The sequence below is a fragment of the Cyclospora cayetanensis genome, unplaced genomic scaffold, assembly GCF_002999335.1.
Source record: "Cyclospora cayetanensis isolate NF1_C8 unplaced genomic scaffold, CcayRef3 CcayRef3_contig_209, whole genome shotgun sequence".
Classification (NCBI taxonomy): domain Eukaryota; phylum Apicomplexa; class Conoidasida; order Eucoccidiorida; family Eimeriidae; genus Cyclospora; species Cyclospora cayetanensis.
Genome location: NW_020312158.1, coordinates 24050 through 47231, shown reverse-complemented (window position 1 = coordinate 47231; position 23182 = coordinate 24050). Strand labels below are relative to the sequence as shown.

The 23182-nt window shown below is 57.4% G+C and overlaps 2 protein-coding genes and 1 non-coding gene across 3 annotated transcripts; 1 reads left to right on the top strand and 2 right to left on the bottom strand.

Annotated features, from left to right (window-relative positions):
• Positions 1–3108: 3108 nt before the first annotated feature.
• Positions 3109–12687, top strand: LOC113147402 (transcriptional regulatory protein AlgP-like). The gene is made up of 5 exons (XM_026337868.1): positions 3109–3206; positions 5773–5842; positions 5948–6382; positions 6628–6696; positions 12370–12687. Exons 1-5 carry the CDS (start codon positions 3109–3111, stop codon positions 12685–12687), a joined length of 990 nt encoding a protein of 329 aa, XP_026193653.1.
• Positions 12688–12818: 131 nt separating this feature from the next.
• Positions 12819–13913, bottom strand: LOC34624099 (NF-kappa-B-activating protein). Its single transcript, XM_026337864.1, has 4 exons — positions 13866–13913; positions 13564–13693; positions 13156–13342; positions 12819–12972 (listed from the first exon to the last, which is right to left on the bottom strand). Exons 1-4 carry the CDS (start codon positions 13911–13913, stop codon positions 12819–12821), a joined length of 519 nt encoding a protein of 172 aa, XP_026193649.1.
• A 5863-nt stretch (positions 13914–19776) lies between these two features.
• On the bottom strand, positions 19777–19848 carry Trnat-ugu. The gene has a single exon. It is a non-coding gene; the product is annotated as a tRNA-Thr (tRNA).
• Positions 19849–23182: the final 3334 nt, after the last annotated feature.

Sequence of the window (23182 nt, the reverse complement as noted above, 5' to 3'; positions counted from 1 at the left end):
CTCTCCAAAGGCCTTGAGGAGCTGCAGAACTAGCAGCCCATACATTCTCGCGGCAGCCGCTTCTTGCGCCTTGACTGCCACTGCCTGCTGCTGCTGACGCTGTGCATGCTGCAGCAGCAGCGGGCGCGTGCCCCGCAGAGACTGCAGAAGCTGCTGCAGCAGCTCTCGCACCTGCTGCATGTCGTGTTTGAGCGACCAGCTGCAAATGAGAGACGCGGCAGCTGCCTCCACTCTCCACACATATGACCGCTGCAAGGGCAGTTGCAGAGCTTCCGCCACTGCTGCTGCTGCTGCGTCCTCCTGCTTGCGCCTCCGCAGAGCTGCTGCAGTAGTCGCACCCCATACGGCAGCGACGTGTGTTTCGTAGATGCGGCCTCCATAAAACTCGATGGCGGTTCTTTCTGCCTGATGCCCCTGCGCCTGCTCTTGCTGCTCCTCCTCCTGCAGCTGCTGCTGGTCAAACTGCGCTGCTGCGGCTCCGGTGACGAGCCGAACAGACAAAAGGGCGAGTTGCTGCAACGCGTTGATCCGCTTCTGCGCTTCGGTGAGCGGAAGACAGCTGACAGCCATGGCCAGCAGCTCCAGCTGTCTCGACAGCTCAAACGAAGCGGCACCCACGCTGCCTCCAGAGTTGCTGTCGCTGCTGCTGCTGCTGAGGGCTGTAGCGAGCCGCGCACCCGTTGTACGCAGTTGCGGCAGAACTGCTCGCAGCAATGCCGCGGGTTTTGCTGTAGAGAGTAACGTCAGGGCAAGCGCATGCAGCTGATCTGCTGGCTGCTGCTGCGGCTCCCTGTGCTGCTCTGGCTGCTGCTGCAGCATTCCTAAGAATTGCAGTTGAAGCCGCTCTCTTGCCCGCCCGTCAAACGCAGTTGCTGCGTCGCAAGCATCCCCCAAACAGAGCCCCCTAAGGGCAGCCGGACGCTGCTGTTCAAACAGCAGACACAGTTGAGGCTGCATGAGTATGTGCTGGAGCAGCTGCTCCTGCAGCGACTCCTGCTGTTGCTGCTGCTGTCCAGACAGCAGAAGAGCTCCATACCTCCCGCAAAGGCACATGAGGGCTGCGACTGCCGCATGAAGAGCCTGCTGCATGCGCTCGAGGAGCAGGCTGTCTCCAGCAGCAGCAGCGGCTGCTGCAGTGGTGATGGACCTTGTTGCCGCAATCACGGCTGCACACAGCTCATTAAGGCGGCAAGTGAGGCCGCGCTTCACTCGCGAACCCACGGCTACCAGCAACCGACACCCTTCCATCACCCCTTCAAGCAGCATATGCTGCTGCTGATGAACCCCCGTCTCCTGCCGTTGCTCCTTTGGCAATGCGAGAGCAGCAGCTGCTGCAGAGAGAGACTGCAGCACCAGCGGCATCGCGTGCGACACAAAAGGTGTAGGCACATGACCAGCAGAGAGCACCGCTAAGGAAGACAACAACCGCCACGCCTGCTGACGCACCAAGGGGACTGCTGCATCCGACATGGTGCTACTACTACTGCTGCTGCTGCTGCTTCTACAGCAGGCCACCAGCAGACGGAGGAACCCGTCATACGCATTTGTGATTTCTTCGCGGCTAACAGCTGGATTCAGTAGTACATCCTGCAGCGCAGACGCGAACAGAAGCTCCACCAGCAGCAGCCTCGCACAGGCTTTACGACGCGGCGCATACACCGAGAAAAAAACCACCCACTGATCAACCAGCAACAGCAGTAGGAATAGCAGTAAAAACAGCAGCATCAACCAGCAACAGCAGTAGGAATAGCAGTAAAAACAGCAGCATCAACCAGCAACAGCAGTAGGAATAGCAGTAAAAACAGCAACAGCAGTAGGAATAGCAGTAAAAACAGCAACAGCAGTAGGAATAGCAGCATCAAACAGCAACAGCAGTAGTAACACTGGCAAGACTCACTCCCCAACCACGTCCCCCGACGGCAACGACACTACCCACAGCAGCGCGCTGCCGCTTAGTCTTCTGGTGCTGCCGCCGTCCTTCTAATGCAACAACTTCCGCTTCGACTGCCGTCTTCGCTGCATGCGCCACCTTAAGCTGCAGCAGCAGCAGCAGCCGCTGCAGCCCTGCAGCTTCTGCGCTCTGTAGAGACAGGAGAAGCGTATCTTCCGCTGGTGACTTCAGAGAAGGCGCTGCACGCCTTTCGTCTAGCTCCATCTCTTCGCAACTCCCCAAGTGAGGCTCCAACACATCCATCGCGAGACGTAAACATCCCAGTTCGGCAGAGCAGCGCCTAGAGCCACAGCACCAGCAGAAGCACACGAGGAGCATCCAGAGTCTGTGTATTCACTGCCACCACTGCCCCGCTAGCCGTGACTCTGCGCAGCAGTGGCTGCAACGAATGCGGCTAGACAAGCTCGAATGCACTAGCAGCGGCTGCTAATTCAATTTAAATGCACACCTCAATATGAGCTCCAGGCCTGCATCTGCACAGCCCACAAGTAACTGCTGCCTCCGCAGCAGCAAGCGCATTGCGGCATCCCTCAAAGACACTGCGGGCTTCTTTAATGCCAGAGCCTGCACCGACATACATATACATAAATACATAAATACGTATGCACACATACAGATACATACATATACATACATATACATTTACATACATACACATACATATACATATACATACATATACATACATATACATATACATACATATACATACATGTACATGCATATACATATACATACATATGCATATACATACATATACATATATATACATATACATACATATACATATACATACATATACATATACATACATTTACATATACATACATACATGAATACATGTACATACACATCCGGTGTCACTGCTACGTAGAAGCCTGAGCAGCAGCTGCTGCATGGAGAGATGATCTGTCTGCAGGTTCCCCGAGGGACGCTTTGCCCAGTGTACTAAGCGAGAGCTGGCGAGTGCGAATCTCGCCAGCGCAGTCAGCAGCACTAGCACGTGCAGCAAAGCTTCAGTCGCTCTTACCCGTACGGCGAGAAGCATGTGAACTGCAGCAGCGACTGCAGCACGCAACTCGGGACTAAGGGCGAAAGCTTCCTTTCTGCCGCTGCAGCACTGTCTCAACACCTCGACAGCAACTGCTACACAGCTGATGGCAGCTCTCGTTGCAGTGGCAGCGGCTGCCCCTGCAAGCGCAGCGGTTGTTTGCGGATGGGTCGGCGATGCATGCAGCTCAGACACCCACAGAGTGTAACATGGGGTGTAGGTACAGCGCAGCATCGGCGCGCTGTGCTGCGAAACGCGGCTCGCCGCAGCAACTGCAGCAGCAGCGCCTCTAAAGCGCTCTGCCTCTCCTAGCGCAGCTTCAATGCCTTGAGGCAGACCCTTGGCGGTTGCATCAGCAAGCGCTTTGGATTGGCATTGCAGCAGCAGCGCGAAGCCGCACAAATTCGCTGCTCGTCGCAGTTGCTGGTGCTGCTGCAGCTGCTCCCCCAAGTGCTGCAGCAGCAGCTCTTGCAGACGAGCAAATGCATGCGCCCGCGTTTCCCACACGGCAGTGTCACTCCCCTGCTTGCTGCAACTGTCAACATCTTCCGCCTCCTCCTCCGTCGCCTCCCTATCGGCTGTCTGCTGCAAGCGAGCTGCACGTGCATGCGCTGCGCGAGCACATTCCCACTGCAGCAGCAATGCGGAGATGCAGCCATCGACGGCAGCAGGACCTCCTGCTGCTGCGAGCGCGCGCGCAAGAGGCAGCAGCTGCTGCCGCGCAGCCGCAGCTCGGTGCTTCTGCTGCAGCGTCTGCTGTGCTGCAGTGGCAAAGGCAACTGCGGCAAGCGGCCCAATGCAGCACGCAGCTGCCTCGGCTGCAAACGCGGCATGCCCTCCAAAACTCTCCTCTGGTTGTGCCATCTGCTGCTGCTCCCCTCCCACACTACGCAGCACCGCGCAGACGGCGCTCAAAGCCGAGCGCTGCAGCAGCAGCAGGGGATCCTTGCTGCAGTAGCTGCAGAGCAGCTGCAGCACCAACCGCCGCAGCTGTACCAGCAAGCGCTGCTGCTGCTGATGCTGCTGATGCACAAGGAGCAGCGCTGCCGCTGCACTGCAGCATCGAAGAGCTGCAGCACAGGTTCCGGCATCCAGCAAGATCTCCGCTTGCTCTGCCAGTGCGATACATCTCGACTCGAGCTGCCCGAGGACTGGCTGCAGCTGCTTCTCCTGCAGCTGCTTCTCCTTCGCGCCGTCGTCGCTAGTCATCCGAAGCCAGATCCTGAGGGCAGCGAATTGGTGGCTGCAGCATGCGAAAAGCTGCGCACAGACGCGCCGTGCCCTTGCCTGTGCAGAAGCGACAGCGACGGCAGCAAGCGGCTCCGGAACTGCTGCTGCTGCTGCCTGCGTGCGTTCTACTGCCGCGAGGATGTGCTGCTGCAGCTGCAGCATGGCCGAAGGAGTTTGCTGCTGCAGCAGCAAGAGGACGCGCTGGTGCTGCTGCTGCTGCTGAAGCAGAAGGTCCTCCAGGATTTCCGCCAAGACGACGTCTCTTCCGCTGCAGCAGCTCCTGCTGTCTGCGGCTTCTTCGCCTGCCTCGATTCCAGCTAGCCGCTTGCTGCAGCGACGCAAAGGCGTTGCAGGGCCGGGAGCTGCTGCCTCAAATCCCCTGCCAGAGCGCACGATTTCATCTGCCAGCTCCCGAAGCTGCGGCGTGGGAAGCGGCGTGCTAAGCTCTGCTGCAGCTGCAACAGCACTGCTCCGCAAGACTGCCGCAAGCGCTGGACAGTGCGCTGCTGGCGTAGAAAGCCGCAGCAGCAGCAGCAGACGCTGCTTGGGAAGCACTTGAAAGGCTTCTTGCTGCACATGCAACAGCACTGCACTGATGGCATTCAGCACGGCGGAGGGAAGATGTGGCCTCACATGCTCCTCGTCTTCTTCTGCTCCCGCCAAGCGCTGCTGCTGCTGCTGCTGCTGCTGCTCTACAGCAGCGGCGACGCATGCGACGAGCGACTCAGCGAAGCTGCTGCTCAAAAACATCCCCACACGCTGCTGCGCAGCCCCTGCTTCGCTCACGGCTAACACCTGTAGCTGCTGCCACGTAAGCTGCAGCAGGCTCGAGTCCAGTGTGGCTGCTGCTCCAGCTGCTCCAGCCGCTGCTGCTCCAGCAGCTGCTGCTCTAGCTGGAGGCGCCTTTGCTTTCTGACGACCACGTCTTTCTGAGGCACGTCCATTATCGACACTAGGACTGCCGCTGACGAGGCGCAACAGCACACCGCGCGCGAGCGGCAGCAGGAATTTCAGAAGCGCCTCAGGACCCCACAGCTGATGCAGTGGTGCGACAGCCCGCTGCTGGTGCTCCGGCAGCAGCAGCAGCAGCAGCGCGAAGTAGGCTGCCGCTCTCTCAGAAGGCGACTCTCCCAACTGCTGTAGAGGCAGCTGCTGCAGCGGCCTCGTGGGCAGCACTGGTGAGAGGAGCACCTCTGTCGCAAAGGCGACAAAATCTTCGCGCGCGTCGCGCACGCGCTGCAGCGCCAGCACAGCACACAGCACATGCATGCATGCAGACACACAAAGAGAGCTTAACCCTCCCTCTTCACCAGCATCAGGCACGCATATACCCCCGCCCTTCGCCAGCGGCAGCAACCCCACCTGGGAACCTCGCTGGTGTCTGCTGCTTACCGCATTCACGGCTTCGCAGCTACTGTCTTGTGCCCAGTCTGCGGAAAGCAGTCCAAGCAGCTCCAGCAGCTCCAGCACCTCGGAGGATACTGCGACCCCCTCCTTCTCGCTGCCGCTTCTGCTGCTCCTTCCCCCACTGCTCTCGGAGGAAGCTGCAGCAGGAGCGGCGGGAGCAGGAGCGCCAGCCACCAGCAGCAGCGTCCTCAGCTGCTGCAGCAGCGCTGCAGCTGCAGCGCGCACTCCTGCATGCGGCGAAGTTAGGAGCACGATCCACTGCGCCGCAAGCAGAGGTCCTGCCTCTAGCACCGCAGCGGATGCGGAAGCTGCGAAATTCGCAAGCACCTCCAGCTGCAGCTGCAGAGCTGCAACGCAAACATCAGCCAGCACCTCCCGCTGCTGCAGAGGCACAGCCAGCCGCAGCAGCACGGGCAAAGAGCCCTTCGGCTGCTCCTGCTCACACTGCAGCTCGCCTGCTGGAAGCGGCTTGCGCTCACAGCCAGCCAACGACTGCTGCTGCTCTCGCCTGTTGCTTTTTCCCAAGGCGTCGTGAGCCACCACAGCTGCGGAGGCAAGGAGAGCGAGCAGCAACAGGGGTTGCTGCCCGAGACAAGAGGAAACGATCAGAGACAGCGGAGCGGAAAAGTCTTCAGCATCCGCCAGTCCTAAAAGCAACACTCCGTGCAGCGCCGCAAGCTGCTGCTGCTCCTGCGGCTGCTGTTGTTGAGTTCTCAGTTTTGCTGTCACTTCTGCTGCCTCACGTGGCAACAGAGCTGACGCCATAAGCTCGCAGAAAGAAGACACAGCCGCACGCGCAACAGCAGTGAGGAAAAGTGGCTGCCCTTGCCGCGCGCACTGCTGCTGCTGCTGCTGCTGCTGCTGCTGCTGCTGCTGAGTCTCCTGCTCTGCAACTAAGATGGCCTCGTAAACGCGTCCAGCCTCCTGCACAAGCAGCTGAGGGGGAATTCCTGGGGGCAGCAGCACGCTGTTTGCTGATGCTGCTGCTGCTGCATCCGCTGCAACCACCCCTGTATCCTTGCCTGCCTCTGCTGCTGCCGCAACAGCAGGCGAGACAGCGCGAAACGCGAGCACCTCAAGCAGGGCAGCTGACACAATCCAAGGACGCACAGAAGCATCTGTCGGTGCTGCTTCTGGTGCTGCTTCTGTTGCTGCTTCTGTTGCTGCTTCTGCTGCTGTCGCTGCCTGAGACGTTGCTAAGGCATCTGCGGTTGACGCTGCACGGAAAGCTCCGCGACTCCAAGGCGCGCAGAGGGCTTCCCACGCCAACCGCGTAAAAGGCGCGGTGCTGCAGAAAAGCCAAAGAAAGTCAAAACATCCAGGATGACTCACAATGGCAAAACGCGGAGAGAAGCACGAGTAGCGAGAGCAACAGGAGCAGCAAAGAGGCAGAAAGCAGGCAGGAGCAGCGACAAGAGCAGCGGGGGCAAGGAAGTGCGCTTACTTGGGGGGATCTTGATTGGATGCCACCCTTTCCTCCCCCAGCAAAAACGCCGCTGCTTCCCCCAGAAACATTTCCGCAGCAGCACCCACCTCTGCAATTGCAGCGGAGGTGTTGGCAGCAGTGCAGCCCGCTGATTCGACTTCTGATGCGTCGTCGTCGTGTTGCTGCTGAAGCTGGCAGCCAGCAGCTGCGTGGAGACAGACGGCCAGGGGAAGCGCCTCGCGAATGTACTGCTGCAAATGCCACACGTTATCCTTAGGCATGTAAAGCTGCTGCTGCTGCTGCTGCTGCTGCTGCATGTCTGCATCGCATTGCGACTCCGCAGGAGCGATTGACATTGCTAAGGCCTCACGCCCCTCTTTCAAGAGAGCAGCAAACCGCTGCAGCAGCAGGCTGCACAGCTGCTGCTGCTGCTGCTGCTGCTCGTGTAGCAGCAGAGCCACGTGCTGTACGAGGGTGCAAGGCTCTCCTCTTCGCGGAGCAGCTGAGACCAACTGCAGGTGCTGCAGCGGCTCTTGCAACTGTTTTAGCTTCGCTGCAAGAGCAGCAACTTGCTGCTCGAGAGGAACTGCCAGACGCAGCAGCGGCAGCGCCTTCACAGCCTGCGCACAGCACCGTCACCACCACCAACCCATGCAGGAAGCACAAGTGTCTTCTCCCCACCGCAGTCCTTGCCGTCGCGGCAATTATCGCATGCAACCACGCACGCATGCGCGCGAACACACCAGAGCAGCGCGAGAACGAGCAGAACAAAAAAGCCCAAGTTGCCATCTCCCTTCCCCTCCCTTTGCATGCATGCATGCATGTATCCAACGCGAATCACGACGCTGCATGTCGCTACAGCACCTCACCTCGAGAGCGACCTCTACATCGGCATCTGCTATCCGTTGCAACAGCAAGAATGCCAAAAGCCGTCTTCGCTTATCCACGGTTGCAAGGAGATTCTGCTGCTGCTGCTGCTGCTGCAGGGAAGACGCAGCAGCACGAACCGCCTGCGCACGCAGCGACGCTTCCTCCGAGGTCAGTGCAAACAAGAGAGTGACACTGCTACCGCTGTTGGCGCCAGTGGCAGTGTCACTCTCTTGTTTTGCCGCCAGCAGCTGTACAGGCATAGACGCGGAAGTAAGCCCCTCAAAGGCAGCAGACAGAAACAGAAGAAGATCCTCTTGACGCCGCTGCTGCTGCGCTGCCAATGTCATCGCTGCAGGAAGCGCTAAAGGGTTGCTGCAATCCAGATTGTGCAGCAGCTGCCGAAGCAATGATACGTACAAGGGTGGCAGCTTTGACACTTGGCTGCTGCTTTCTTCGCCGTTGGTGCTGCCGCTTTCTTCGCTGTTGGTGCTGCCAGCAAGTGCAGCATCACTCGTGTTCTTCCGGTGCCTTCCGCTGCAACTCGCAGCAACCGCAGCGTTGAAAGCGTCCATTATGGCTAGAGCAATGCAGACTGCATGCGAGGACGCTCGTGCCCCCTGCTGCTGCTGCTGTTGCTGCCGTTGCTGCTGAACTTCGCAGAGCGACAGCAGCAGCCGCAGCAATTCCGTGCCGAAGGAGCTCAGCTCCTGCTGCTGCTGCTGCTGTCGCGATTCCACCAGCAGCTGCTGCAGCGCCGAGCGAAACAACAGACTTAGGAAGGCGCTAAGGTCTGTATAGCCACTTGAGAGCACCTGCAGCAGGAGGAAATAGACACACAAACAGTCCCAGAGTTGTCGCGAAGCGGGTTTAGCATTCGAGTTGCATGCGCCATGCGTCGCAAGAGACGTTTCGCACCAAATGAACGCAGGAGAGCAGAGCAGCAGCAGCAGGAGAGCAGAGCATCATCAACAAAGCCACTCTCACCTGCTGCACAGCCTCCCGCAGCCTTTTGCATTTGCACAGAAGCAGCAGCTGCTCGCGCTGGAGGACGTCTAGCTGCTGACGTTGGTGAAGCGCGATGAGCTGAAGAGTCTCGACAGCCTGCATTGTCTGTTGCAGCTGAAGATGAGGCTGCCGCTGATGCAACACAGGCTGCAGAAGACAGCTGACAGTACGAAGCAGCGCTTGCTGCTGAAGAGGAGCCTTGACGACTAAGCGACAAAGCAGCAGCTGCATCTGCTGCTGCACCTCCGGATACACTGCGGCAGCGGAGCCGCTGCCTCGCGAAGCAGCGAAGACTGTCTGCAGAAGGGGAGGAGCAATGCGGCGCAGCTGCTGCAGTGTCGACGCAGCAGTCACTAAAGCTGAGCCTAAGAATGTGAAGAGCCTCAGCAGCGGTCCATGCAGGAGGCGTCCATCTAAAGCAGCGGAGGATGCAGCGAGATCTGCAGAAACTTCTACGCCGCAATGCAGAAGCTGCTGCTGCAGAGGCTGCAGGGATGCAGAGGTAGCTGCAGCCACGCTCTCCCACAGTCCCCTCTGTTGAAGCAGCAGCCGCTGCAGCTGCTGCCGAGTGACAACTCGGCCCCACTGCTGCTGCTGCTGCTGCTGCAGCGGCAGCCACGGCGAGTTTGGCTTCAACTGCAGCAGGAGCAGCAGACGGCTAAAGAGCAAAGTATCGTGAAAAGGCAGCGCCAGCAGCACGAGAGCCTCGGGATCCGATGCATGCAGCCGGTGCTGTCGGAGGAGGTGCTCGATGCATGCATGCGCCTCCTGTCGAAGAAAGAAGGGAGACAGCAGAGCGCAGCACAGACGCAGCTGCTGCTGCTGCTCCTTCCGACGCTCCAGCTGCAGCGCAGACTGCTGCTGCTGCTGCTGAGAAGGAGGGGCGAACAAGAAGCTGAAGAGTTGCAGCAGCGGCTGCTGCCGCTGAAGCGCCTCCAGAGCGACCTCTGCGTTCTGCTGCACTGCATGCGCGTCTACGAGGGCAGCATCCCTTGGATCGTACATAAAGGACACGCCTCTGCACTTGCTGCGGCTTGTGCTGGAGGGGATAGTCGTGGTGTTGCTGCAGCCGCGCTGCAGCTGCACCTGCCGTTCCAACTCGGATACCATTCTCGCCTGCTGTCACGACTTTTCTGCCCGTTCCGCTGCAGCGCTTCCTTCTGCTGCCTCTTGTTCCCAGTGGCGGCAACGCCACCCGAAGGTGCAGGCAGTCTGGAGGCTTCCTTCCCGCCGCAGTGCATGCATGAGGCAAAGGATCGCCTCTCAAGCCTCGCGCAGTGAGCCTCTGCTCGAGCCGCCGCGTATGTTCCAGAGGAGAGGCGCAGCAGCAACTCGCTAAAAGCAGCAAGAAGAGTAAGAAGCAGCAAGAAGAGCAAGAAGAGCAAGAAGAGCAAGAAGAGCAAGGAGCAGCAGCGGGCTGCTGGTGAGGGAGGGGCCCCTGCCGCCTTCTACTGAGGGAGCAGCGACAGCAGATTGGCTGCCGTGGTGGCTCCTTCGGCGCATTCGCTGCTCCGGCAAAATAAGAAATGGAAATTGCCAGAGTTTTCAATCAAAATACAATGCCTTTCCTTGAAGATGCCTTTGCTTTTTGCCCTGGCTACGGGGCTGCAGCAGGAGGCGTGGGGAAGGCGGGCGAACTGTGAGCCTCAAGCGCGATCTCCCTGCCTCTCTGCAACGTTCCCCCGACAGTCTCGCGACTTCTAACCCCAAAGCGTCTCAAAACAGAAGTACACATTCACCGGTATACTTTTTTCTTCTTTAGAGCGCCACTTAAAACTCCCTTCTTGGGGGTGCTGGTCCGCCTCCGCCACGTCTGCTCCGACTTCGCTGCTGCCTCGTCTTCTGCTTATGCAGCGTCACGCCGCTGCCGCACAAATCTCTTGCGGCAAAACCTGCCTTCTGCTTCAGGCAGACGACTTCCAGAGGTGCATGCATGCAGTGGCAGACAGAAATTTCCTGCTCTACTCGTCCCCAGAGGCCATTCGCGCCTCCACCAGGGCGGCGTGAAGACTGCAGTTCTCTCTGGTATTTCCGGAGGGAGAAGCAGACGGTACCACTGCAGCAGTGCCTGCTCGCTCCTTGCCTCTTCTTCTTGCATGCACAGCCCCCAAAGGCCAGCCCACCCTGCATGCGCATTCTTGCGCCTTGAGGCGCTACCGTTTCGCACTTCCTGGCGTCTTTCGTGACGGACAGGAAAGCGCAAAGAGCAAATGCCAACAGTATCAAGTAGGAATGGCATACCCTTCTGCTCCTCAATCCTTCTCTGGGTTGTGCGCCTCTTCGAGGCTGCGTCAAGACACTGAGTGGCCAAATAGCTTCCCCGCTGACTTCTTCTACCCACTTATGCCCAGCAGGAGCTGCAGATGCAACTCGTCACGACTGCTGCTGCTACAGACAGATGCAACTGCCTACCATAACCACCACTACTGCTGCTGCTACAGACAGATGCAACTGCCTACCATAACCACCATTACTGCTGCTGCTGCAGATGCAACTCCCTTCCAGAGCTGCTGACTATCTCCTTGGGGGAAGTGGTCAAGCCAGTTGCCGCCCCCTGTAAGAAGTGCTACTGCCGCTGCCTAAGGCAGTGCGGTGTCTTCCTCTCTCTGCAAACCCTGCAGCAGCGGAGGCAGCTGCGACAGCGGCCCCTTTACTGAGCATCTTATTTATGACAGTACTCAGATGCTGTTGTCACCACCACTACGCTGCGCTCACACTGACACTAAGCCCAACCATGCCTCTACCTCTGGTGCCTGGCTGCCTCAGTAGGGGGAGCAAACCCTGCGAAGTCTGCTCGTGCGCTTGCTTCTTTCAGTAGGAAGCTGCGCATGCACCACGCTGCGCTTGGCGCACGCAGTATGCGCAACCCTAAGCCCTGCGCATGCGTTCCAACAGCACTGCACCTGCACTGGCAGCAGCTGCTTCCCTCGTCACAATAAAAGAACCGCAAAGGCTCACGCTCCCTCTGTAGGGCTTCTGATAAACGTTCGGATAAAATGCCAAAAGGGTAAAAATCGCAAGAAATGAATTCTACTGCTACTCAAACGATTGCTGCCGCTGCTGCTTATGAACCTATGCCCCTGGAGAGTGCCTGCTGCAGCAGCTAACTATTCCGCATGGCTGCAGCCGTCTGTCTGCCTAAATCGCCGCATCACCTGTCACCGCTGCTGTTGCAACAAACCACTCGCCGTGGCGGAAAATGATTCAAGAGACACACCCGATCCCCTCGCGATTCTGCCGCCTTCGTTGCGCTGTCCTCCCCCTCCTTCCCCCCCTCCCCTCCAGAGCAGCTGGTAACGCTGGCTAGCAGGGGATGCCGCAAAACTAAAGCGCACCTTGCTGCCTCACCATCCGCAAACCGCTGCAGCAGACGCGTGCCGCTGTACACGAAACACAGCCAGCGTCAGTCGTGTCGAGACTTCTTAGGAGGCCGAGCCCCCTCGAATAGCACCTGCAACATCAGCAGGCCTAAAACATTCCGAAAGTGTTGCAGCATGCGACGTGCCGATGGTACAAACAGCGCATGCAGGCAGCAGCAACCAGCAGAGTGAGCCAAAGCCATTTACCTCCTCATCGCTGTCGAGGCTACGGCGAGAGGGACTACGATTGCTGCAGCAGAAAAGAGGCAGCACCTGCACAACTGCAGCCATGAGAAAGCAGCTACGCCGCAACTCAGCAGTAGAAATAGAGCCAACAGCAGCAACCATGGCAGCCGTAACAACTGCAGCGGGATCAGCAACAGCGTGAAGCATGGATTTTGTACCGCCACAGATGACAGAAGCGCCTCTGCACTCCAAGACAGCGAATAGACACCCATAAATAATATATATGCATATACATGCATAGGCATTTATTTGCACGCAGACTACGTGGGGGCCCTACTTATCCGAGTCTGAATCACTGCTACTGCTGCTACTGCTGCTATCACTACTACTGCTGCTGCTGCTGTGCCGCTTCCTCTTCTTGGAAGACTTCTTCTTTTTCATTTTCTTTTGTTTCTTCTTCTTCTTGTCCTTCGACTTCTTGCTCGTTCTGCACATACACGCTCAGACACCGCACCTGCAAGTTGCTGTCGGTGTGAGGCCTTCCCGAATCACCGTAACAGGTTCACGAGGCACATAGTTTCGCGGAAACACGCAATCCATACGACACGAAGGAGGCGTCCTCTCTGCCCTTTACTCCTAGACACCACCCCAGCAGCGGCACGAAAGATACTTGTGCTTCTTCTTGTCTTCCCTTGGAGGCGACGGTCCTGTAGAAGTCATATCCGCAACAGGAGGGGTCTGCTCCGCGGCAGACAATCCAGAAACTCCCCCCACAGCGTCTGCTGGATCATCTCCCCAAAGACCCTTGCTGGTGGAAGGTGCCTCTAGTCTGTGCCGCATGCGATTGAGGCGCTCTCCTGCAGCACGCAGCAGCAAGAAGGCGTCGAGGCATGCATACACACACAACACATATATATATACACATACACACATACATACACAATATATATACATATATATATACACTCGGCAAGAGAAAGCAAACACCGCGTCCTTCCCTGCCCCCGCTCCTTCGCACAGCCACGTCCATCAAGCAGCGCCGAAAAAATTACCGGAGAGCCCTCCTCACGCTGCTCACCAATAAACGTATCGTAAATCTTGGCAAGAGTCTTCCCTTCCCCCCCTTGCTGCTGCTGCTGCATTTGCTGCTGCATCTGCATGGCTCTCCGCTTGTGGACGTCCACATGCACCTTGCAGAACATCTTCAGCTGTTGCGACACCATAAAAAGGAGGCACCAAACACAAACACGCGCGACAACAAAGTCAATCAGCTCCCCAGCAGAGTTCCTGCTCCCCCGCATCGACCGCTGCACAGCGAGCAGCGCAGGCTGGCTGCCGTTCGTGCAGCGTCCTCCTCAGCAAAAACAGCCTCAGGCTTACCGTGCAATACGGGCAAGACGCCGTGCTGTTGTGATCACGACGTCTCATTTCGTCCTCGGCTCAAGTTCGCGTGGCTGGCAAAGCGTATGCGTCCTCCGACAGTCTGTAAATCCCTTTCGATAAAGCGACACCAGCGCAATACCCAGACGCGTTATTGCAGCTGCTCCTCCTCCTCCTCCCAAGGCTGCTGCCGCTGAAACAGCCGCAGTGTTGCTCTTGAACGCCAGAGCGCGATGTTTTGCTGTGGCTGCTGCACACGCAGCTGCCGCCGGAAGCGCTTTCGCAGTCACCCCGCTCAACAAACACTTCCACCGAACAGAACGGGCTGCTGTTTCTCACCTGTTGCTGCGTCCCTGCCCCTCTCCAGAGGCAGCGCGCAGGTCTACGATCAGGCAGCCATATCAAATGTGCAGAAGTGAGGGAACTAGCGGGCAGGCGTGCTCGTCAGCTGCCACTCGCGCTGCTGCTCGAGTGACGCAGCTTCCGCGAAGGATCTGCAGCAGGAAGAGATCTTTCTGCAGCAAAAAAGATTAAGGGGAACCAAAACGCCATCCTTTTTGACGGTTCAGCCGAGATCGTGCCGCTCCTGCTGCTGCTCGTGTCAGAATCCCCCAGACTGCGCGGGCTGCATGCAGCTTGTGCAACGGCAGACAGGGGTGGCAGCTGCTACGGCAAACATTGCAGCCCGCTCCTTTATTTCTGTCCAACTTGCAGAAAAAAACACTAAGGACTCAACTGGAGGTGCATCGCGCAGCACTGCGTCGCCGCCGCGGTATCCTCAATGGTAGCGGCTGTTGCCGCAGCAGCTCAGCAAGTCAACCTGAAGGATCATGAGGATGGATGCCAGCAGGAGCAACAGTGGGTAGGCTTTTCTTTCCTGCTTTCAAGTGGCAGTTGAGCCATGTTTCCCATGGTATGAAGGGTGTGAGGCCCCTGGATCAGTGCCGCGCCGGTTGTTAAGAGGGCTTCAGCGTGCGCTAGGGTAGAACCAACGCGCTTCCGCAGCGCCATCAGCGGCAGGGGAAGGAGCATCGCAGTGGAGTGGCAGCCAGCAGCCTTGCCCTTGCACAGCAGCACTTGCAGCAGCACTTGCAGCCCTGACAAGCCGAAGGAAAGAGTGCAGCAGCAGCTCCAACAGCCTTGTGCAGGCACAGCACAAGCAGTCGCAGCAGTGGCAGTCCTTATGGTTAGCCCTAGGGAGGATTCTCAAGGCGCCACGATGCAACGAGGCGCTGCAGCAGGCGAAGAAAACGCAGCAACCGCATCGGGGGAAGCTGAGGATGCCAGCGCATGCGCTGCTCGCAGCGGCACCAACAGCCTATTGGGGGGACGCTTGAGTCTCGCTGCTGCAGCCGCAGCTGCAGCAGCGAGAAATGCAGCAGCAGCAGCCGCAATCAGCGCGCAGAACCGTGCGGCTGCATCCGACAGTGAGTGAAAAAGCGGAGTGGCAGCCGCTGCCGTCGCTGCTGCAGTGTGCCTTTTGTATATTGCTGTGGAATCCCCAAGAGGCTGCTGCTTAGCCCTCAGCTTTGACTGCTGCTTCGACTGCTGTTTTGCGTGCTGTTGTTGTGGCATCCCCTGTGGTGCAGAGGTGATGTGGGGTGTGGGTATGCTCAAGACGACGTTGAACGCGCTGCAGCAGGAACTGTTCGAAGAGGACGCAGAGGAGGATCTGCAGCTGCAGAAACAGCACGCCGTCCACCAAGAGACTCCGCGTGAAAACGCCAATAACGCATTTACCCGCGACGACAGCAACCCTGCCCAGCAGCCGCAGCAGCAGAAGCAGTGGGAAGGGGAACCGAGGCTCAAGTTCAGTTCTTTGGAGGCAGATGCTGCTGCTGCTGCTGCTGCTGCTGCTGCTGCTGCAGTAGAAGGGACAGTGGCAGCGGCTGCAGCGGATGCTCTTGCTGCGCTGCCAGTGCAGCGGACTACGGAGAGTAGCGACTCAGTGGGGGGCGTAAGCAATACACGCAGTCAAAATAGCAGCAACAACAGCAGCAGCAGCAACAACAACAGCATCAACAACAGCAACAACAACAGCAGCAGCAGCAGCAGCGTCCCCATCGAAGAGTCCTCCGCAGCACCGGCCGGAGAAGCCGCAAGATTTCGCGTCAGCGAGCATCAGCAGCAAGAGCATCATCAGCAAGAGCATCAGCAGCAAGAGCATCATCAGCAAGAGCATCAGCAGCAAGAGCATCAGCAGCAAGAGCATCAGCAGCAAGAGCATCTGCAGCAAGAGCATCTGCAGCAAGAGCATCTGCAGCAAGAGCAGCAGTTGGAGGCGCTTAAGAATGCGAGTTTGACGGAGACGTTCGCCGCCTCCCTGGCTCGCTTCGATGTCACCATGGCTTCCCAATGTTCACCAGCAGCAGCAGCAGCAGCAGGGAATGCGTTAGGTTCGACAGCGGCAGCACCGACTGCAGTAGCGTCATCAGCATCAGCAGCTAGCTCAGAAAGAGAAGCGTCTGGAAGCGCAGGGGGTATGCTGTGGGGGCTTACGAGCGCGACGAGCAGCAGCCAGACACAAGGCAGTGACTGCCTCGAGCAGCAGCTGCTGCTACTGGATTGCATGAAGAAGCCAAAAAGCCGCGGTTCTGCATGCGCGGCAGAGGGAGGAGGATCTGCTGCAGCAGCTGCCCTTGAGGCGCGGCTGCTGCTGCAGCAGCTCCAGCAGCAGCAAGAGGCGTTTGCGGCTGCGCAGCAGCAGCAACAGCAGCAGCACGAGCAGCAGCTGCTTCTGCTGCAGCGTCGCGAGGAGACGCTGAGTCAGCAGGCTGCAGCGGCGTTGCAGCAACAGCGAGAGCTCCACATGCAGGAAATGCAGAAGCAGCAGCAGCAGCACTCCCTCGCAGTGGCGCGGTTGCAGCAGGTGTGCAATGCTGCAGCTGCTGCTGCAACTGCTGACCTCACGTCTCCGCATTCTTCTGTGTGTCTGTTCAGAAATAAGCTTCGGCTGTGTAAGAAGGTGGCAACGTGCTAGATAGTGTGGCTGCTCTGCGCTTTTAGCGCCGAAAGCGGCGGTACAGACGCATGCCTTCGTGTGCTCTCGCGCATGCTGCTGCCGCAGGAAGTCTGCGCTCTCCAGCAGCAGCTGCAGCTGCAGCAAGCGCAAGTGCAGCAGCAGCAAGAGGCAAGCGGCAACACAGAGGGAGCTCCTGCAGATGTATACCCTTTGTTTCAGACAGCAGTTTGATACTGCTGCTCGTGAAATCCGTTGGTCGTTGGAGCAGTGGAGGGAAGCGCAGGCAGCCCTTCCACAGCCGTTCTAGCTGCTGCTGCTGCTGCTGCTGCAGGTGGCCAAGGCTTCGCTCGAGGCGGCTCAGAGGCAACTGCAGGAGCTGCAGCACGACCATCAAGATTTGCAGGATCAGTTTGCTGCCACAACGTAGGCTTGCTCCCCAGGATGCATTTTGGGGGTGGCACTTCTGCTGCCACTACGCCACATTCCCGTCTTTTTCTCCCTTTCAAGGGCATCAGACCAGCCGAGCTGCTGCATGCGTTCAGGGGGGCTTTAGAAGAGGCTACTGCCAAGTCTACCAGACTCATGGAGGAGCAGCGGCAGCAGCAGCTGCTGCTGCAGCAGTGGGAAGCCCATGTAGCCGAGCTACAGCAGCAGCTGCTGGCAACTCAGGAAGCCTTACAACGTGTATGTCTCTCACGTCCGCACCTATTACGGAGCAGAGCGTCTTTGTTTAGCTGCTGCCACTGAAGCGCTGCTGCTGGCGATCCTGCAAATCCAGCAGATGCTACTGTGGTGCTTCTGCAGGAGACAGAGCAGCGTGAGGCTTGTGCTGCAGCAGCTGCTGCGGCACAGGCAGAGGGGCGAGCGCTGCAGCAGCGGGCAGTAGCAGACGCAGAGAGGAAGCAGCGCGACGACCAACAGCAGCAGCAGCAGCAAGCTGAAGTGGATGCTTTAAAGCAGCAGCTGGGAGAGGCAAGTTGCGCTGTTGCCTCCCCATCCTCTTCTAGTTGCTCGCCTTGCTGAAACATGTGCTTCTTCTGCTGCCTCCCACTCTCCCCCTTCTGCTGAGTGTTTCGCGGCTGCCTTTAGCTGTCTCGGGAGCTGATACTGCGGCAAGAAGAACTGCGCAAAAGCAGCGGCAATGCTGCAGCCGCGGCTGCGGCACAAAAGCAACTGGCAGCTCTTGAGGAAGCTCTGGGGTAAGATAAGCTGGTCTGCTGGTGCCGTAGCTGAGGCTGGCTGGAGCTGAAGCAGTAGCAAGGAGCATCCCTGCATTCTGCTCCGCGCCTTCGTTCTTTGTGGCACTTGCAGCGAGGCTCGTGAGAGTGCTGCTGCCTCAGCTGCTGCGGTGCAGCAGCTGCACCAGCAGCTCGAGGGCGCTCTTAGGGACCAACAAGAGGTGGAAGAGGCAAACAAGCAGATGGTAAGGAGATCCGCTAAACGAGCGGCTGAAGTGTGAGCAGCAGCAGCAGGGAGCGCTGCAGGGTTTGCGCGGATTTCGACTGCCTGTGCGCATGCAGACACACCAGGTGCAGCAGCTACAACAAGAATTGGAAGGGCAGCAACAGCAGCAGCCAGTCGCGCTTGGGGAAGCCCGTCGAGCAGAGGCCTACTGGCGGCGTCAGGCAGCGGCACACGAGCAGCACATTGCTGCAGTCACCAGCGAACGCAATGTGCTCCGCATGCAGCTGCAACAGCTGCAGCAAAAGCAGCAACTGGAAGGCGGGGCTGATATTGAGATGGCAGTGGCGGCTGTAGAGGCTCCCTCGGGTAGGCTTGTAGCGCTGCCGTCGTTGACACCCAGGAAGCCGATGCGGCAGACGAACTCACCCTTCGTGTCTGGTAGTGGCTGTTGTGGGGTTGCTGGGGTTTTGGCTGCTGCAGGTGAGTGCGTGCCTCGGAAGAAAGCGCAGAGGCAAGACGCCGCAACGCGAGGCACCGCAGCAAGCAGCAGCAGGAAGTTGGCAACGCGCGTGGATGCGCCTGTCAGGTGGGCGTTGCGTCTTCTGCAGCTACCACGACTGCAGCGTGGCTCTGGAAGTCTGCGCAGTTGCTTGGGGAAACACCTTGGTAGTATAGCTCCACGGGTGTGTTCCCAAGAGGCGTCTTCATCGAGGCTGCTGCTCTTACCCCCCGCCTGCCTGTGGCTCTGCTGCAGGTCGTTGCTTCGTCTGCTTCTCGCGAGCGGCTTTGCACGCGTGATGGCCTTGCTGTACTTTTTATCGATGAATGCAATGGTGCTCTTGCTGCTAAGCCGGGCATCCTGCTAGCAAGCTCGTGGACGACCCCACGAGCAGTGCATGCAGTAGCTGGCTCCGAGGATTCGCAGCTACAATTGCAGACACACACACCAGTCTGTCGCTTGGCTGCTTTTAGTGTGCACTTGAGTAGCCGGGTATGTCGGCGTCGAACCGCAGAGCGGTTTTAGTGCCAGCTGCTGCCACTGACAGTGTTGCTGCTGCGTTTTAAAGCTGCAGCAGTGCGAGCAGCAGCCAGCAGCACGTGCAGAGGCAGCTCCATGCCAGTCTGTATTTATGTCCTTTTGGCTGCGCATAGCCTGCTGGCTTGGCTCTAAGCGCTTATCTCAAAGCTCCCCAAGAAATCAAGAGGGCCTGCCACAGGGGGAGATAGGGAACCAGCCCAATCGAAATTCTTAGGGTTCTGCCTTTGTCTCTGGTTTATCTGCATAGCGGCCACCCCGATACGAGGAATCTCACTGTGATGCCGATGTCACGATGGGCACGGCGTCTCCTGAGGGGTTCAAGAAGTCCCTCCTATTCTCAACTCCCACCCACGGCAACGCATCTACGGAGTACAATATCGACGCACAGAATTAATGCACGTAAAACCCCTCGGGCGCAGGTTGTTCACTTCTGAAGCGCCTCCACCGCGTCGAATGCAAGTGGCATTCCGGAGATTCGGTAGACGAAGGATAGGGAGAGCCAGCAAAGCCACCAATGGGAATCGAACCCACGACCTTCGGTTTACAAGACCGATGCTCTACCACTAAGCTATGATGGCGCAGCGCCACCCTCCCTTTACTTACGCGAAACAAAGAGTCTAAACCCCGAATCTCAGGCTATTGCGCATCTGCAAAGCGGATCAGCGGGACTGCATGAAATCGACTGTGCATTTATCTGCGTGGATGTCTGCTTGTGCAACTGCGGGCTGGTCCAAGCGGGGAGCTATGCAGCCAATGCTCTATCTTGTGGACTGACAAAACAGCGCGAACAAATCACAGAACGCGACTGAAAGCAAAAAAAAGGTTTGAGCCTATCCCACATCCAATGTGTCAGGTCCTTCGCTTTTCTTCTCTCACACTTATGGATCTCCACTGGTGCGCCCGCAACAGTTTCATTGCAGCACCCTGTGCCTATGGCCCATAACTTATTGCTGACACAACACTTCAAACACTAATTCGGGATCATTTCAAGATGTGCTGCAGCAGCTTGCTAGAAAGAATACTCGAGCCATGGCCTTACTGTCGGCAGTCAGGCTGAGCAATTTTTACACCAGGTGGCTGGAGCATCTCGCGGTTTTGGTCATTAGGCATCACGTAAACACATCAGAGCCTTCTCATGAGCTAGGACAAATCGTAAATCGCTTGAGAAAATTCTGGCGACTGGTAATTTGAGCTAAACATGTACCCTTTCAGGGGACACGGAAAGTACGGTAACGCAAGGGAAGCCTGTGTCAAAGAAAGCAAGAGAGTTGATCCGTAGTAACTGCCGTTTAGGGATGCTCCAGAATTTCTGTTGTCTGCGAAACACGATGGTGTATATGCGTCGTGGCCTAAAGGCGCTCGTTATCATTGTGCAGGAACCTCTCGCGGACTGTGTCAACAAATATCGGCCTAGCTGTATAGACGCTGGCCAAGACACTGCACAAGATGCTACGAATCTCAGCCCTTCAATATTTTTCCATTAACAGAAGGCAACGATAGCGAAGAGGGGCAATGCCAGAAGGCTGCACCGTGCAGAATTCGAGGCAGCACAAAGCGTTGATACCCCAGGGGTCCTCTATCGAAACTTGTTTTCGTGTAACAGCTACAGTTCTGCTGACGCTGAAGCTACAGCTCTTCTGTGTGGCTGATGATATTGAGACAGGTGTTGCTGCTGCCGTCGACAGTGGTCGTTACTCTTCGGTACATCACGCAGCTTTTCTCTGCAACAAGGAGCCGGAGGCCTTAAAACGGAACATGCCAGTTCAACTACCGAGGCAAGAGAGGCAACAGCAGCAAAATTTGATGTCACTGCGGCTCTGCGTTCACCAATTCTACTCTAGCTCTTGCTTCCGCAGACTGCAAAGAGCCAACAACCATTTGATCTGCTGCCCGTGCCTACCATACTTTAGTACCTTTGAGTCTTTAGGCCATCCTCCCTGAATAGCGCTGGACCTGTGATTCTCCCGTCGCCTGTTTTTCACCAAGGTCTATCTCGCTCGCAGAAATCAGAAAGTCAACTTCTCGGGAAAAGGCTTTACCTTGGGGCCCTCGCAATGTCCACTCGAGTGATGCCGAGTTCGCCTAACGGAGACTGATCGTCTACAGCATTATCGCCGCATTAAGAAGCTGCCTGCTTAAGATTTCAGCCGCTTCTTTGTACTACGGTTGCCTTTCGACTATTTTTGTCACCTATTCTCCTTCCCCCCCCATCTGCTTCCCTCTCGCTAACTCTGTCTCCAGCGCTATATCCCTTCTTTCAGGGCCTTGCCGTTTCCTGTTTGTGTGAGCACCACTACTAGATAGGAAAGCACCCGTTCTGCGTGTGACCGCTCTGTCCTGCAATCCGCACATTTTAGCACTTCCGCACACTTCTAGAGCTTATGGCTTTAGGTCTAGAACCTTAAGGCAGTTTTTTACACTTTTGGTGTTTAGGGCTTTTTGGACCTCTATGGCTTGTAACAGGGCCTGATGCCTCCAAGTTTACAGCCGGCACAACACCCGTGAGAAGTGGGTAGCCTGTCTGTCAGCTTTGCAGGCAGGGCCTTTTTTTCAGCTCCTCCTCTAGTTGCTGCGTGTAGTTGAAGGCGTGCAGTGGTAGGCATCTAATGCCAGTAGCCAGTACATCTGTCGCAACCGGTGCAACACTGCAGCACTTCTTGAACGTATCGAGTACCCAGAAGTCGTTTCTCCCAGTAGACGAATCCGTCGTATTTGCATGAAGTTGCCGCAATGGGTACGGCGCAAAGTGCTCATTTTGACAAACGGCGCCAAGCGTAGGGTGCCCCACAGGATGGCGCCGTCAGTCGTTGGGGAAGCCCAGACGATGCCTCAAGGCTTCATTTGAGCACGTTCCGTGTTAGCGTATAGTCTTCAGAGCAAGCAGGAGCACAACACACTGGTAGTGAAGAGCTCTAGAATCATCTACCAATGGGCTCTTCCTGGCCCTGGAAGTGTTGCAGTCAGGCGCTGCCATGAGTGAACGGAGGTCGCAAGGTATTGCCGGGACCAGGTATTGCCAAAGTCAGCAACGCACTGCAGCGGATGATCTGGTAGCAAAGGCAAGAGACAAAAACGGTAGCGGAGCAAACCCTGGACCGACAGGACGACAGGTGCAAGAAATCACCGCGCGTGAGCTCTGTAGCCAGAGGACACAGGAAAGGTCTCAAGATTCCTACCGACAGAGGCAAAGGGCGGGTTCGCTACCTGACAAAAGATACAAGACGGCAAACAGGCGACGAGTCAGGAAGACGGACCAGAAACTCAGCATGGGGGCTAGCAGGTGGTCAGGTGTCGATCCCGCCAAGCAAGATTCCGCTTGAAATCAGGACAGCACCAGCACAGAATGCACAGCAGCCTAAAGACGGTGTAAATGACAAAATACAGTCTATCTCGTCAGGAAACTGGTTTTGACTGGCGGGTTTCTTCCATTCTGCAGCCCCTTTCAGTGTGCCCCTAAGGCGCCAGAGGGGGCCCTTCGATTCGCGTGCATCGGCCGGCCTCGTAAGGAAATTTTTTGCGGTTGCTGCTGCAAAAAAAATTTATTCCTCTCAACGAGCAATTATTCGGAGTATTTTAAACCTCTCCCGGCAGAAAAGCTTGCTCTGTCCACACTCCCCTCCCCCCCGCGCTCCCTGAGAACTAGCCACAAGTCGAGATAGCACTACTTCCTGGCTCTCCCGCGGCCTCTCCGGTCTCATTTTAGACTTCAGTGTGCTCATATCTCAGAATCACGTGGTGGAGGAGCTGGGGAGAGAGCCCTCTTTCCCTCAGCCCCCCTGTACCTCTGGCCTCAACAACTTTTGCTGCTGGTACCCTTGAGAAACAGTGGCGGCTTGCATGCAGTGGTGTCCTGCCTCCGTTCGCTGGAAGGGGAACGTCTGCTGGTGTCTGTAAGGGCACACCGGCTTCGCC

Bases quoted from the DNA above. Each gene is read 5' to 3' on its own strand.
- LOC113147402 (XM_026337868.1), top strand. From the start codon at position 3,109: ATGGCAGCTCTCGTTGCAGTGGCAGCGGCTGCCCCTGCAAGCGCAGCG. The intron at 3,207-5,772 runs GTAACATGGGGT...CTGCTCTCGGAG, and splicing joins AGCTCAGACACCCACAGAGT to GAAGCTGCAGCAGGAGCGGC. The intron at 5,843-5,947 runs GCGCTGCAGCTG...CGGATGCGGAAG, and splicing joins CGTCCTCAGCTGCTGCAGCA to CTGCGAAATTCGCAAGCACC.
- LOC34624099 (XM_026337864.1), bottom strand. From the start codon at position 13,913: ATGAGACGTCGTGATCACAACAGCACGGCGTCTTGCCCGTATTGCACG. The intron at 13,343-13,563 runs GTGAGCAGCGTG...TGCGTGCTGCAG, and splicing joins GATTTACGATACGTTTATTG to GAGAGCGCCTCAATCGCATG. The intron at 12,973-13,155 runs GTATCTTTCGTG...GTGTATGTGCAG, and splicing joins GAAGACAAGAAGAAGCACAA to AACGAGCAAGAAGTCGAAGG.